At 40.5% G+C, this 16,625-nt stretch overlaps 1 protein-coding gene across 1 annotated transcript in view; it reads right to left on the reverse strand.

Annotated features, from left to right (window-relative positions):
* Window positions 1-10,296, reverse strand: part of LOC102014160 (zinc finger protein 709-like) — a 21,985-nt gene extending 11,689 nt beyond the window's left edge. The window contains exon 1 of the mRNA XM_013515926.1: window positions 9,737-10,296. Coding sequence (XP_013371380.1) covers window positions 9,737-9,742 — 6 coding nt within the window. The 5' untranslated portion in view covers window positions 9,743-10,296. The remainder of the gene's footprint in view (window positions 1-9,736) is intronic.
* Window positions 10,297-16,625: the final 6,329 nt, after the last annotated feature.

Here is a 16,625-nt window from a genome sequence, read left to right on the forward strand (position 1 = left end):
TCCTTCCTTCCTTCCTTCCTTCCTTCCTTCCTTCCTTCCTTCCTTCCTTCCCTCTCTCTCTCTCTCTTTCTTTCTTTATCAGTATGTAATTCAGGCTGCCTGGATCCCTATGTAGCCCACTCTGGCCTTGAACTCACGGTAGTCCTCACGCCTCAGCCTCCCTAGTGCTAGGACTATAAGCATGCACCACTACATCCTGTCAATAATGATAAATTAACTATTATTAACTTATACAAAATTCCAAAGAGTTGAAGACATGTAGCACTCAATTTGGAGATTGTTAAGAAACAAAGAGCTTCCCAAAAATCCATCCTGTGTCACCTTGGGGCAACTTAGATGAAATCAGAAACATAAAGACCATAACCACAGTGGATCTGTTCATGCACATTATGATTCTATGGATCTTCTACATATTTATGGTAAATGTAAAGCAAATAATTTACTTCTAATTTTTTCTTCATTTCATCAGAAGTGACCAATTCTCAGTTCAACTTTCAACTTCCATGGTTAAATCATGAAAATCCATTTTTAAACCCTTGAGGTCATTTCTATTTTACATAATAAACAGCTTGCTGTGAAAGAATTGCAAAGAGCACAGGTGAGGGAAGAAGCCTGCTTGTTCACTGCAGTGCACACGGGAACTCACACCCACACTCCGTGTTAAAAACACACCATACATGTTGCCCATGCAACCCAGGGGCTGATGCAGGGAACCAGGAGAAGTCAGGAAATTGCAGTCTGGGTCTGCTCGCATCCTGCTTACCATCCTCACAGGGTGAAATGGTTCTCCTGCCCACAGGCTCAGTTCTGAGCAGAAATCTGATACTCACGCTGTCAGTAGACAGCTGTTAGCTTTCCACAATTTCTCTTTCAAACTCAAATACGTGTTGTTTGCTGGGCACCAAGCAACTATTCACCAAAAAATTGTGGGGCCAAATTTTAATGCATCTCCTAAAACTACCACAATTCAGACAGTTTCCTAGCACGCTGCACCCAGTGCAGGTTGGCAAAGCATGTGTTGTTGGTTTTATCATAAGTCACCATCCTGATGTTACCAAGGGGCAGCACACAAGGCTCCTTATTAACAAAAATAAATACTGCCTCGGAGTGCACTTTCCTACTGCTCAAATTCAGGTAGTCTGAGATTCCCAGTTTTAGCATCTGAGGCATTGGCACTTTTCAAAAAATATACAAAACATACAATTAATCTCAAATTTTCATATACTTACCTGGGGCAGAAGAATTAAAGGATGTCTTACAAACTAGGCCTCATGCATTCTCAATGGACCCAGATTTATAACTTTCTTGACATGAAAACACATACTTGGTGATGTTTAATTTAACCAGGTACTGTGATCTGGGTATCTAGCTTGGTGATCCACACCCGTGGTCACACCACTATGGGGGCTGAAACAAGAGGCTCAGCCTGGGCAACAGAGGGACAACCAGTGTCAACATTTACAGTAACAGTAATAGAAAAGTAAGAGGGCTGAGTGTGTCTCAGAGCAAAGGTCCAGGTTCAACCCCAGCACCACAAGAAATACCCTGTGTTCTTTTCTGTCCTTGACCAACATCTTTCCTACTACACTTAGATCATGCTGTCAACCCATGTCTTTAACTCAAAACAGACGAGACTCCCCATTTTGGCTCAGACAGGATTTATCTCATTTTCTCTAAATTTCTCACTTTCTGTCAAGTCTGAAATGTTTGAGCCACTTTCCCACCGTCAGTATACAACCCTTCCTTAATGCCATGCGAAGAGCATTCTCAGACAGAAACCATGGGTTCAGGAGCTGATTTTGCCACCATCATCTACTAATTTCCCATATTGTATCTGCTCAGCACTGCTTCTCTCTACACAGCAAAGCCCTTTCAGGCCGTACCTGGATATGGCTGCAGACCTACACTGGGGCTCTTTCCATTCTGCACTGAGGTTTTACCAAAGCCCACCTCATTCATAATGTCGTTTAACAGAAAAATCATCTACAGACCATTCAGGGACGATAGCAATTAAGTGAGAGGGGGTGCCCTTCTCTTTCTACTGACACCCGAATCACGAGGACATGTGATTGTCTTACAGAAATTCTCAGTGTGGGTTGATCAGGCAGTGCCTTCTCTAAGTTTAGTTTTGCAGGATTATTGTCATCTTCTCTTCTCTAAGTTGATAACTCTTTCCAATTCCTTCTCATTCTAAACTATATAAGGTCGATGTATGTATGCATATGTGTATGTATGTATGTACATAATGCACTGCTTAAAGCACAGATGTTTAAGCACGTTTGGGTCGTACCCTACAACTTCAGCTCATCAGAGTCAATATTAAACCATTCTTTAGATTTTCGTGGCCTTTAGAAACACCTTCTAATGATGGAAATGTGGGGAAATATTTTGAAAGTTAGGAATTTACAGTCATCACAATGAAGGCCAGGCTTTAGCAAACTTGTGATTCTGAGATTCTGCATTTAAATTCCTATAAAATGACTAGCTGTCATTCATTTTTACATGAGTGGGACAAAATATTCAACACTCACTGCTTAAAGGGTGAGAGGCTTACTTTGCTTCACTTTTCAGTCCAGAGGCTGCTAGCTCCAAGGCAGAAAGAGGATGGCAGAAGGGCATGGTGCAGCAGAAGGCACTCAGCCACAGCAGCCAGGAAGCAGGGAGATGGGGAAAGTTGCAGACGGAGCACATTTTTCCAGGCCAAGTCCCAATATGCCCACCTCTACCAAGGCCCAACCTGCTCACAGCACTTTTAGATAGTGATCTTCTTGAAAGCTGAATCCACTGGTGAGTACAGGTCCCACTCAATGCAATCAACTTTCAAAGTCATGAGACATTTTCAGGACATTTTAGATATAAACCACAATACTAGGTCAGCAATTACAATACAAAAGCAAGCTACCCAGTAGCACAGTCCCACCTACACAGAAGCCTCACACAGGACTCGGGATTATTCTGAATGCCCCTGCTTACTGCAAAGCACGGGGAGGAGTGGGGCTGCAGGCATGCCAAAGGCAGGGCTGTGGTCATGGTAAAGTCATCTCTGCTCTCTGCCTAGAGATTTACATGTTGTTTATATTTTTTAAACTACAGTATTTCTTTACTCTCACACCTCTTCTAATCCATCTAGTCATCTCTATAATAAACCATAAGCATCGTAAAACTTCCTCTCCTTTTCTGAAAGCGTAACTGCCCTAAGGTTGAATCCTAATGCTGAATCACATCACTCAACTGAAATCATCTAACTGAAGCTGTGCTACAGCACATACAATGACATTTTGTGTAAACTAGGGACATATTTGTTGTGACTTCTGTCAATGCCCTGTCACACACACGGACTACAAAAACATATACAATACAAAATCATTTGGTCACAGGCTAGGGATGATAATCCACATGCTTCTAAGACTCCTGAAATCTCTGAAGGAAAGAAGAAATGAGGAAATTACAGAAGAAAAAAAAGGAAACAAAAGAACAGATGGTGTGAGAGTGAAAAGATGGATGGTGAGAAAAAGAAATACAAAGGCTGAAGTGCCCGTATTAACTACACTTCCAGCAACAAAACTCTAAAAGAGGGTTGGATGGGTAAGGCTTTTTTCATGTTCTTCTTCTGCTCCTTGCACCTGAGGATGAATATGATGGAGGTGTGTTGATAATATGCCAGATCTTCCAAAAAGACTCAGATACTTCCAAAGCTGGGATAGAAGTAAATGACAGAGGGAGAACCAGAATGCTTGGCACCACACAGCGAAAGTGCTGGACGTTCACAGTGAGGTACACTGCACACATGGAGAAGGAAACCCGCTGTCCCTCATTAGAGGGGATCTTTAACTTGGAGGTCACAATGAAAACAAAGGAGAATACAATTACGATGAAACAGCCAGTGAGATCTCATACACAGTAAGATTTCTTCACTGTACAATTCCACTACATGTGGAAAACTGTTCTCTGGCTATGTTAGACTCACAGGAGAAAAGTTGGAAAACTACTATTGTTGCCAAAATGCTGTAACTGAACATATGATGTATGTCAGAACAAAGCCCTATGATAGGAACTTCCACAAGGGCTGCTCGGCAAACTGTTACACAAACGCATGGGAAGGGACACATAATGAGCTTACCCCCATAACAATGAGGAAGGGTTGTGCAGCAAAAGCTGAAGCGGAACATGTGATTAGTTTCCGCCACACATGTGAAACAGAGGAGGCGGCACAGCATAGTAGTATCATTGATGGTAACACTGAGCACAATTTCAGAGACGCTGAAGGCAGATGGAAAGAGGCACTGCACATGGTTGTATGTGCACTGCAGACAGCACCCCGGCATGGAACTGATGGGACAATTAAAAATTTTCCAGTATAAATTCATCTCCTGTTGGTTGCAGAAGATTCTTTGCAGATTCCCCTACCATACAACAGGTACATCGGCAGGTCCAGAGGAAGAGAGCTGACTGGAGCTGCCATGGGCAAACGAAGCCAAAGAGGAAGAACTTCCACCAAGTCCAACAGCTCTGAACAAGCATGGCTCTTGCACCTGCTGAGACCCCAGAGAGTGTATTATAACCTGTAATGGTTTGAACAGATGCTAACACAGTGCTGAAAACTTAGGTTGTTGCACCACTCAAACGGCAACTTAACCACTTATCCGTCCAATTATTTAAATACAGGATGATCAAAAATTCTGTATTTTTTGTTAATTTTTATAATACAACAAGAAATATGAAAAATGACACTTTTATCAAATTTATTCAATAAGAGAACTGACTAGTTGAAATGACTCCTGCCCGAGTGATGCTTGGGATAGTCAGTACTTAAACACACAAGCGCTCCCTGCCTGACGCTTGGGGGAAACTGAAGTGGTTAATAATTCCATGTGATTGAAGAATACACTGAGTATTGATTACAGACTTTTTCCTCATCTATTAAAAAGTGATGGTTTGAACATTCACCATGGTGATAAGGGTAAAAGGACAGCCTTTTATTTATTTATTTATTTGGTTTTTCTCCAGTACCGGGAACCGAACTCACGACTTTGCGCTTGCCAGGCAGGCGCTTTTGCCGCTGAGCTAAATCCCCAGCCCCGACAGCCTTATAGTAAAGGCTTAAGTCAGAATTTAGCAACTAGTTGGGTTTCATTAACACTGACTATAAGAAAGGGCATGGGCTTATAGTCATTGCAGACAGGAACTAATGATCAGTTTATAATACACCGACCTCATAGTGCACATGTGCTAATAAATAGTATAGAGAATATATATATATTCTAGGAAACATAAATATACGCATATATCTGCTTTATAAAACATTTTCTGAGAGTCTCTCTTTTCTCCTTTATGTAGCATGTACTGATTTAATGTAGTTTAAGTGCTCATTATTGGTATTCCCTGCAGACAGCATAGTTCCTACTGTATGGAAAATGAAGGGATTTAGGGACGCTGCTGCACATTTGAAATCCAGTATCTAAGAAATCTCTAAAGCAAAAGGATCATAATTTCAAGATCAAAACGGATAATTTATCAGGAGTCTATACTGCTAAGCAATCAACATAAAACACATTTTCAGACTCTGAAATTCAAGTAGTCAACAGCATCATATCATTGAGAAGAAGGTAGAAAAATCTCAATACTAACTAGTGGACAAAAGTTGCAAATTTTATCAAACCTCAGAAATACAATGTATGAACTGGTTTTTTTTTTTTATGTTTTTGGTCTTTTTTTTTGAGACAGGGTCTTGCTATGCAGTTCAGGCTGGCCTTGAGCTCACTTTATAGCCCAGGCTGGTCTCGAACTCGCAACAATCCTCCTCCCCCTGCCTCCCAAGTGCTGGGATTACAGGCGTGCACCACCACATCCGGCTGAATTGTTTATTTTAATGTACTTAACATTAAAATACCATACACTAGATAAATTTCAAATATTTATAAAATACAAATCATATGTTTTTCTGAATAGGCAACTCTTAAAAATCATTTTGTTAGGGCACAAGAAATCTTTCAACTACAAAATATAAATATTAAATTGCTTGGAATAAGGAAAATTACCAATTACAGGGGAGGAATGGCTTTAAAAGTCTTATGTATGTTCTTTTCCAAGTGTAAGTAGAAAGAATCAAGTATCACAGCTCCATGAAGGAGGTGCTCTACCACCGGACCACAGTTCAATTCCACTGATGTTACTTAAATAAGCTATTGTTTAAATAGTAAATCACAAAACAAATTTGGAAATATATAGGATTAATTGGCAAATCTGGTACATAATGTAAAAGTTTGAAATAAAAAGTACATTCATTTAAATATAAGAAATATATTCAGCAAAACACTTCATCAAAAATATACAATCAATAATTAATAAGAGGAATCAATATTTTAGAAAAGATGGACATGATAGGGCATAAAATGAGAAAGGTCTAATAAAAATCATAAAGTGAAAAAGAAATAATTATAAAGGTCATGGGTATTTTAAATTACGAGAAAGCATCTCACTAAGTATCCCAGATAGGCCATAAACCTTATCTTACATTTGCTTTCTGACTGCTGTGATTACAGGTGCACAGCACTGCACCTGGCTAAGCAATGTTGTATTAAGAAACCTGAAAATATAACAAAATTATGGTTCAATGAATTTTAGGCAAGAGATAAATTCTTTAAACTATGTAAAATTTCAAAATTGGTATTAGAAGTGGGATGCTGGGACAACCAAGTATTCCCTAGTATAAATTCATCTCCCACTGAGTTGGGGGTGCATGCCTGAACCCAGCACTCAGGAGGCTGAGGCAGGAGGATCATCATGACTTCCAGGCCAGCCTGGGCTACAGTGATTTCAAAGCCACCCTGAACTGAACAGCAAGACCATATCTCAAACTATAAAGAAATAAATACAAAATTTAAAATAAAAAAAAATACATTAATCTCCCAATGGCTTACAAGAGATTCCTTGAAAATTTCAAGATACAGGTCAAGATGTGATATACATATGTGGCTATTTACCACAGTGAATAAATTTGTAGGGTATTAAATTACATGAATTAAGAACATTATAATAAAAATAAGCTATATTCAGATAGGTACGGTCTCACATGTATGTAATAATGATAAGAAAACTATCCAGTACATTTCATCAGATTAATGCAATCTTTACCTAAAATGTTTACCAAAATAAGGAATTATAGACACTTTACACCTAGGCATACAGGCTTTCCATACAAGATTCCATAAAATATTACATAGTAAAATACAAGGGTATAAGAGAATGTATGAGTTAACTGATATCATGAGTGCCTACTCTGGGTGACAGGAATCCTGGGTACCATCCACAGCATGTACCATGCACAAGCACATGCTCACACACGTGTGTGAGGGCACACACACATGCACACACACACCACTGTATCATAATAAAGTGGTGTTTATTTCATAAAAGGAAAGATGCTTCACAAACCAGAAACGTATCATAAAATTCACAGCAAAAATCAACAAAGGAAAATCTCACCTAATTACATATTTGAAACTTGGCATAAATATATTTTCTAAACCTCAATTTCTATTGCTTCTTAAAGGTTTCTAAAGAAGACAAAATTAAAATAACATTAATAACAAGGTAAAGCACATAGGCCATAAAACTAGCAGATGGAATGCTGAATCAAAACTACATATTTTATTTTAAAATCAGAAGTAAGTATATTCCTGTTACCACTATTTAATCCCTGGCAACCAAACTTCACACGTGATGTTACAGGGCAAGAAAACGGAAATAAATGACATAGAGCCTCAAATGAAAGTGGTAAAAATTGCTATCTCTGAAGGAATAATCACGATGTAACATTTTTGAACAATGGCACAGAGACCTAGGCTGCCAAACACAAGATCCTTTAGAAATAATCATAGTGATTCTCATAGAACAATTCAATATAATAAAGCACAGCAATTCCCAATAAGAGCACAAATTAAAAAGAAGTATCTCTCATTTAGCTCTCAAAGTCAGTATACATTCACTATAGAGAAACCTACTGGTCATTAGTTCATTTGTTTAATCACTACTTTGTATCATATAAGAAGTGAAAATTTAAAAAAATTAAATTTTTTTTATCACTAGAATCAAAAAGTTCAAGTGTGGACCTATGACACGGAAATATAAGTAAAAATTTAGGGGGAAAAGTATATTTTAAAAAATATGTTAGAAGACAGACCATCTTTAAAGTTTTTGCAAATACTTCAAATGTACAGTATCCTTTAAAAAGAGTACTAGCTGGGGATTTAGCTCATCGGCACAGCGCCTGCCTGGCAAACGCGAGGTCGTGAGTTCGATTCCCAATACCGGAAAAAAACAAACACAAAAAGAGTACTAGACGTTTATTCCACTCTGCATTCTTGTTTAGTTGTGTCAATATGACGTTTTATTATAGGAAATACGCTCTCAACTTCCACTGGAAAAAAAGGACTTCACACTGAGAATTGACCTCAAACGCCAGCATGCATTTATACAGCATATCTACTTTTATGAAACTATTAAAAACAAGATATACTAATTCATTAAAATCTACAAAATCTTCAAAGAGAAAGATAAAGGTACATTGAAAACAAACTGGAGATCATGTGAATACTATACACAGGAAATAATGTATAGACTAGGATGTGATGATGTGATATGCTACAATTCTTCCAAAATCCCTTCTGAAAAACAAGTGACACTGCTGTAGTTTTCAGATCTCAAATAAAAGGAGAACGGAGGAGAGGGAACCCTTCTGATTGTGTGAAATATGCTATAAAGTTCGTCATTTAAGTCAATCTCAGATGGACACACAACAAATTTATAAGAAATTTCAAAAACTACTACTGATTTACTTAAACACGTCAGATAAGGCTGGCGCTACCAACCAAGAGGAAGAGAGGGGCTGGGGATTTAACTCAGTGGCACAGTGTCTGCCTGGCAAGCGCAAGGTCGTGAGTTCGATTCCCGGTACCGAAAAAAAAAAAGAGGAAGAGGGAACTGGTCATCCCATCCTGGTGGTAAAAATGCTCCTGTTATAGGTCAAGTGAATCTGCTTTTTGCATCACAGTCTTTTAAAGGTGAAATCCCGAAAAAAATGTGAACTAAGCTTATTTTAATACTGAAAAAAGAGTAACAGGATTTCTGCTCAGCAAAGAAATATTGGCCAAAGTTAACAAGCCGATGAAAAATTGCAGGTTTTTTTGATTTCTACACAAGACAAGAAAATACCTACAAATGCAAATATGGTATCTACAAACATGAGCACATGTTAGGAGTAAATAACGTAGAGAAGAGCTTACACAGTAAAATGAGAGGAGCGCATGGGAGCAGGCATAAACACAAGGACACTGGAAATACGCCAGCGCGCTCCGCGGTGCGTCAGGGAAAGTCATGGACCGCAAAGTCCGGCGGACCCTCAGAGGAGCTGGAGGCAGCGCCGGCCGGCGCGGGCGAGGCCGTGCGGATCGCGCGCGAACGCTCCCACTGTGCACCGCACCGCGCTCCTGCGGGCTCCGCGCGGCCTCGGCGCGCTCTAGGGCGGCGGAACCAGGAGGATCCGCACGGAAGTCCGGCCGCGCTGCTGCCCAGGGCGGGCAGGAAGGACAGAGCGGGAAGCCTCCGGGAACCCCAGGCCGACTCGGGGCTCACGGACCGGGAACCCCAGGCCACCGCGGCCGTTCCCCGCCTTCCCTCCTCCCTCTGACCTTATCCCCTCCCGCCCGGGGATCGGCGCGGCCGGCTGCACCCTTACCATCATCGGCTCCCAGAGCGCCTCCCCCGCCGCTCGAGGAGGCGACAGTCACGGAGCCAGGCGGGCTCCTCAGCTCAAAACTGACCCCTCGCTGCGGTTCAGACTTCCACGCCAGGACACAGACGTGGCCCTTTGCAAGGGCCCACCTGATTGGACAGTTCAAACAGCCCCGCTGATTGGCTCCTGTTTTATTACCCACCCTCTGAGCTGAGAGTGACAGCAAATTCAAATCCCTCCCTGTGTGTGCAGCCAAAGCAGAGTGTAGTGGCTTCAAGGGCAGTGTCTGCCAGCATGTCACTTCACCTAGCCTAAATAATGTCTGCAATTGACCAGAGTGTGCTGTGGGACTTTCAGAGGTGCCCCTGTGTCCCTGCTGGATGCTGTGGGCGCTCCGTATGTGTTGCTCCTGAAAATCGCATCACACGTGTGTGCAGAACATCTCCAGAGTCAATACCCTACGGAGGTAGTCCTTGATGTCAGAGAATGCCCTGAGTCCAGAACACGTCAGGACTATGGCACAGAGGGAGGCACTTCCAGCCTCAGTAAATGAATATATACCAAAAGAATTTCTACTGAATATATGAAGAAAGCATCCTTGAATAATAGCAATATTCTACAAAGGAGTCAGGATGAAATGAAATCAAACATTTGAACTGCGTCAGACAGGTAGCGTACTTCATTCAGGATTGCAAAGAAAGCCTCAATTGTAAAAATAAAAACATGTTTCCACACATGAGGGCAAGAATGATTGTTGAAATGAAGCTTGATACTCAGTCATCTCCTGGAGATGAGGTGGGGAGTCCTGAGCGCTTCAGAATGAATGTAAGGTCACAGGCCCTACAGTTGCCTCCTCGCAGATCTGTAACACTGTACTATTCACCAGAAGGAAATTGTTAGCTGGACTCATGTGATCCTCTTGATTGTCAGTTAGTTTGCCTTGAGGGAAGTGTAGGAGAATAGTAAACCACGCTTCTGGGAGTGTTTATTGTACTCATGAAAATATGACTTTTGTGAGCCATGTGTGGTCCATTTACTCTTGGCTCTTTTGCTACTTTTTGACTCTCACACTCTAATTAAATTTCGTTTACATTTCTTTCTCATTTTCTTTCACCAGGACTTTTCTGCTTTAGAGAAAATCAAACACACACTGCAGCAGTAAGTATAAGTAAACACACAGAATATTATGTTATGTGTGATAGTATGGGAATTCTGAAATAAGGACTTCTAAGCCCATTGGAAACACTGGAGGGAAATTTCTGCAATCTGCATGATAATCAGAAAATTAGTGTCTGGGCTATTGTTGGTAGCTTCTCATGAAAAATAGTCTCAAATCCAGAAAAACCATGAAATGCTTTAAAGCAGAACTTGTTAAAATTACGTTTGTTCAAAACAGGGGAGTAGGTTGAAATTTTAAGCCTCATTTATAGGACCTATGGAAAGGAGAAAAGAACTTAAGGCTTAGTTGACAATCAAAACCAAAAACCAATTTTTGTATGAATATATCAAGACTTTATTCATTTGTATTTCAGGCTATCTTCCTCCTTGCATGACATTTAGCTTTATCCTTGTCTGAACCTACAAGATGGTGGTAAATTCCACTTCCCCTCTATGTTGTGACAAAAAAAATTTTTTTAAAAACCAAAACCCAAAAAACCACCAGACCCATCCATACATTTGTTGAGAACCAGAATCCGTCCTGACTGAAAGCCACTAACTCAGCAGCTGCATTCAGCTCCTAGTGGGCTGATTGACCAGATGTCCACAGTGGGCTAAGAGTGCAGGCTACTTCTCAACTGGGAGAATTTCTCCAGTTCTCCACCTCCATGCTACAAACAGGGATGGGCCTTTCTTCCCAAATTACTTCAACTCTGTCCTAGCACCTCCACTCTCCTTGCCACACCCATATGGGAGGGAGCGTTATACAATGTGGCTAGCTCAAGAAGGCCACAGAAATGGGTGGCCTTCATGGCTGCCACGTGCTCTATCACTGCTGTGCCCTTTGCCACAAGCCCTTGCAATGGCCTTCCCCACAAAGGCAACGTGAAAACTTTTTGGGAATCCCAGGGCACTCACAGGAAATTCAGGGATTGCAGGCTCTTGTTCCGCCTGTAACAACGGCTCCCAGCCAACCCTGTCTGCCCAGAGAGTGCACTGCTTCCACACAGGGAGAGTGGTCTTCAGGCATGGTGGAGACTGGGTGGAATGACACATATTTCACCTCCTTGGCAGCAAGGCAGGAGCTGAGAGGGGACAGGAGTTGCAGTAACAAAGAATGTGAAGCCGGGTTTTCACCCTGAGGTGTGATAGCTAGAAGGTTTTCTAGAATCATGTTATTTCTAACCTGACACTGGAAGAATAGTTCCTTTGGGGCAATGCAGATGCTACTTATCTTGTGGCAAGTTGTTTCACCATGTGTCTGTGTCTGCACTGCTTTAGTCCTATCCCTTTTCTGGATGATGCAATCCAAATAGTCTACAAGAGTGGGTTCTCCGTGTGTTTATTTTAATGAACAATAAACACAGTAGTGCCCGCTTTTCTGGAAAGTATATGTATTGCCCATTGTTTATGTGAATGAATGATACATATAAACATCATAGAAAAGTAGATACAAACATATCAACCTAATGTGTGCCTATTTCAGCCAACTGTTATTTCTGCTTTTGAATAAAGTTAGCTGCATAGTCCTTTTGGTGGCTATAATGTAGGTCTTGCTGGTGACAGTTCTAGGTTGGGAGGAAGTGCACTGGGATGGAGGGAAAAGGCCCTCAATTAGGAAAGTGAAGGAATGTAGAGGCCAGCTCACTGGCAAGCCTGTCACTATGGATGTTGAGGCCTTCCACACACTCTTCACCTCTGTAAGTTTCTTACCCTGGGATCCTCCTACTTTGGTCTTTTCCAGGGCTTGTGCAGAGTCTGCTTTCTAATTACAGCACTAAGCTTCAGGTACTGCACAGGTAGGGGTGAATTCAAACCTGAGGTAATTGCTCAGACAATTAATGAGTTAATGACAGGTAATTGATATAATTTGCAAATAAAGTATATTTTAAGAAAAAAATAAAAAGGTAAAAAGAAATCAGACTTCCAGATTTTACAGTAAAATGGAAAAGAAATGGATGCAGCATGGGTGATAATATGAGACTCACAGACACCCAATAAGCAGGGGTCAAATTCATCATGACTATTAGGGAAAAGAGGAGCCTAGCAAGTCAGTGCAAAAAAAAAACCAGGTATGGCTCATGATCAATGACCAGACATCTCGCTTATCACACAATTTTTGTGTTCACCTACAGAACTGTGGTTGTCATGTTGACACTGGTCATGATGTGGCTTAGGAAATAAAAAAACATAGAAAGTCTTGTTGCTCACAGAAATGAGGGCTAAGGGTGAATAAAGGACCCTAAATATGTTATCAATTGTCTTGTTACATAAACCTACTTGGGAGTTGTTTGAATTTAGCATCAGAGTTTTGGTAAAATACTCCCACAAGCAGAGTAATAGGTAGACTAAGAATATATCACTTAAAAGGAGTGAATTTACAAGTTTAGGGATAGAAATGGAAGGCATGTTGAGGGTAAAACACTGTCACTGAACATCAAAAAAATGAAGTCACAGGCTTCCACTTTCTGGTTCATTTTTAAGTGCATAGAAGGTAAAGTCATTTGTGCATGCAAAAAAGCAAAGACATTTAGAATTCTCAAGTCATCTAGACACAGAATACTAAGGTCATGAGACAATGAATGATATCCAAAGCACAGAAACTGGATGGAAGACCTAAGAAGCATAATTTAATTTGACAGAAATCTGTGAGCAAGCCAATGATAGGAAAACCTTAAGGTTCTTTCATGACAGCTGAACAATTAAAAAAGTTTATGTCATGAAGCTTCAAGGGAATGAGTATTAGACCCACAAATTTGTGAGTTTTAACTCCATAAACACTGCTATCTCCTCACAGTTGCAATCAAAGAAAAATTGATGTATACTTCTGAAAATGAGGTGGGGAAAATGGAGGCATTCTGAAAACTATGGTGGACCACTAAGTTTTGTATGGAAAAGAAGAAAAGTATTTCCTCAAAGACAAAACCATTGAGAGATTTTTACATTCAAACTCAGGAAGCACTGAAGTAGCCAGTTTCAACTTCTCTAGTTGTCTAGATTCAACACTGGAAAACAGGCTGTTGTAGTTTCCATCATCCTCTTGTTAGACTAATCAAATATTTACTGACCAACACCATCTTCAAATCTTCAAGGAATAGAGACAAAGAAAGAAATATGGATCAACAATGAAAAACATCTTAGTGAAACCACATGAGAAATCTTCATGAATTCCCCACAACGAAGACTTTCTGGCAACTGTTGGAATTATGCACAAAGTGGTAGAGGCAACCAGAGAAAGATGATTAAAATATAATAGGAAAGGGATGTATGTATAAAATAAATGTGTAAAGAATTAGACATTATCAAAAACCATGTGAAATTATGCAGGTGCAATAAAAAAACAGCTTCAGTGAGCACATCTCTATAGGTGTTCAGTGCTATTTGTGAGCAGAATATAGACTCAGCTAACATGAAAATAAAATGTTTGAAATTATGCAGTCCGACAAGGGGAAAATCAGTACATTCAATAAAAATATCTCTATTGTACCTATAGTGCAAAAATTGTTGAACAGTAGTTTATACAGAGGAGTAAAAGATTTAAGTAAAGGACGCTCTACAGATAATGTACGTTAGAAGAGCACAGGGATAACAACAGCAGAGTGGTGAGTGGCAGAACTCAGCCTCTGTAGATTTGGAATTGAGATCCTGAAAAATAATAACTTAGAGAAGAAGCAAAAACAAGAGAATTAGCAAAGTTTTAGTTTGCAATCTGCTGGACTTCTTAAAGTACTTGACATAGTCAATCACTTCCTCAGGTTTCAAATATTTTCTTCCGTAACTTTCAGGACATTACAATCAGCAGTAACAACAGCATCAAGCACAAACTTGTAAATGACAACCTATAATAAGTAACACTTTGCCAACTTTCACTGTTGTACAATATTTATGGTTATAGGACAAACTCTAAGAAAAATCAGGTAATTATATACAAGAAACATCTACACAGTAAAGCCATTTTATTTCCTTTAAACATAGACCAGTATTCAGTGATATTAAGATATAGTTTACTACCTAAGATATCATAAAGCAAATGAAGAAGGTAGAAACATGAAGAAAAAAATGTTAGACTATGAAAAAAATAAGAGATGGAAGATGTGAGGAAGGTGGTAAGAGTGATGTAAAACCTGCTAAGAAGAAAAGTGAAATTAGTACCATTAGATAACATTCACAGAAAAAAACAGCTAGGATAAGGATAAACAATAGGGAGTGGAGAGTAAAACAGAAGAGAAAATAAGAACAAATATGAAGAGAAGAAGTTGAAAAGAGAAAGTAAGAAAAGGAGAAAGGAGGAACTATTCAAATAAATAATAGTAATATTACAAGGAGGGATAAGAAAATGCATGGTGAAATGGCAAACTTTGCCAAAATAAAAATTTGTGTCAATAAAGGAACATAGAAAAAAAATTGTGCTAAAAGGAAGCAGAGTTAAAAAGACAGAAAAGAAAGAGAAAAGTTTCCACATATTTCTAGAAGTGTTTTCTTCCTGAGTCTGCATCCCCTAATCTTACAGGTCACATTCCTTGTTGCCCCTGTGATAGCTAACTGGGTATGTTAACTTGAGTAAGAAACGCCCAACAAAATTTGACCTGAATACTTCTTGATAGGTTTTTCCCTTATTATAATTCCTTTAGAGTCACTGTGGCACCACCTACTGGAGACTATATGCCATGGCCAGTATGGCACTGGCCCCTAGAGGCTATCTGCTAAGAGCCACCCTTCTTGCCCCAAGTCAAATTAGGACTTCCTACTCCCCTTTTGGTAATATCTTGTTTCATTTTCCCACACTCCCACCCAATGCTGGCATGCTATGCCAGCAGGTCCACCCGCTAAACCCCACCTTCAGCCTGACCGTATTTAACCATTGTTCTCTGGCCAGGCCTCTCAGAAGATCCACCACCCCCGTACCTCCCCCTCTGTGGTCTTCTCCGTGCCCTGAAAAAGGCATTTTATTGTTTTATTACTTTCTGCACCACTGGCCAACACCTTTCACTTCTGGGTAAGAAAGACCAATCCTAGGAAGGTCTCTCTCCAGAGCAGTATGAAAGGGAAATGAAGAAGGAAGATTGTCTTCTGTTTCTTGGAGAAGCTCCAGTCTTTACCCTCACCTTTGACATCATCTCCTGGCTTCCAGCACACTCTTCAGCCTTCCATTGCAGACCCTTCAGCTCCCTGATACAAATGTACATGGCACACTACACTGAGCTCCAGGCCTTCAACTGGATCCTTCAGTTCTCCAGAGAGCAGACAGACCTTTAGAACTCTTCTACATCTGACTCTGTGGCAGCCTTTGTAAACCAGTCTTATAAATTCTCTTATATATTTGTACATCTTACATTACATCTGTTTCTCTAGTAAGCACTGACTGACACACTCTTGTTATAGTTTGTGGGTCTGTGTGGAGGTGTCTCAGTTTTAATGGACCCTCCTCTGTAGACCTTTGTTTGTGGGACCTGTCCAAGCAAGGCACCAGCCCAACAAAGGTGTGGGGCACTGGGTACTTAGGGTCTCAGTGTACTGTATATTCTGGTATCTGTGGGATCAGCTGAGGACACCAGGCAGAGGCTTGTGTTGCCTCAGTTCACTCAGAGGACATCCAAGTGTGTCCAGCACTACTGTGCAGAGATTCTGACCAGCCTAGTAAGGGTATAGGGCACAGAGTGGTGTCTCAGGTGTCTGGAGCACAGAGTGAGTCAGCAGACCTTTATCCCTGCTGCTACCAGTAGAGACTGGCCTA

This window comes from Chinchilla lanigera, unplaced genomic scaffold (assembly GCF_000276665.1).
Source record: "Chinchilla lanigera isolate Chin_1 unplaced genomic scaffold, ChiLan1.0 scaffold00031, whole genome shotgun sequence".
Taxonomy (NCBI): domain Eukaryota; kingdom Metazoa; phylum Chordata; class Mammalia; order Rodentia; family Chinchillidae; genus Chinchilla; species Chinchilla lanigera.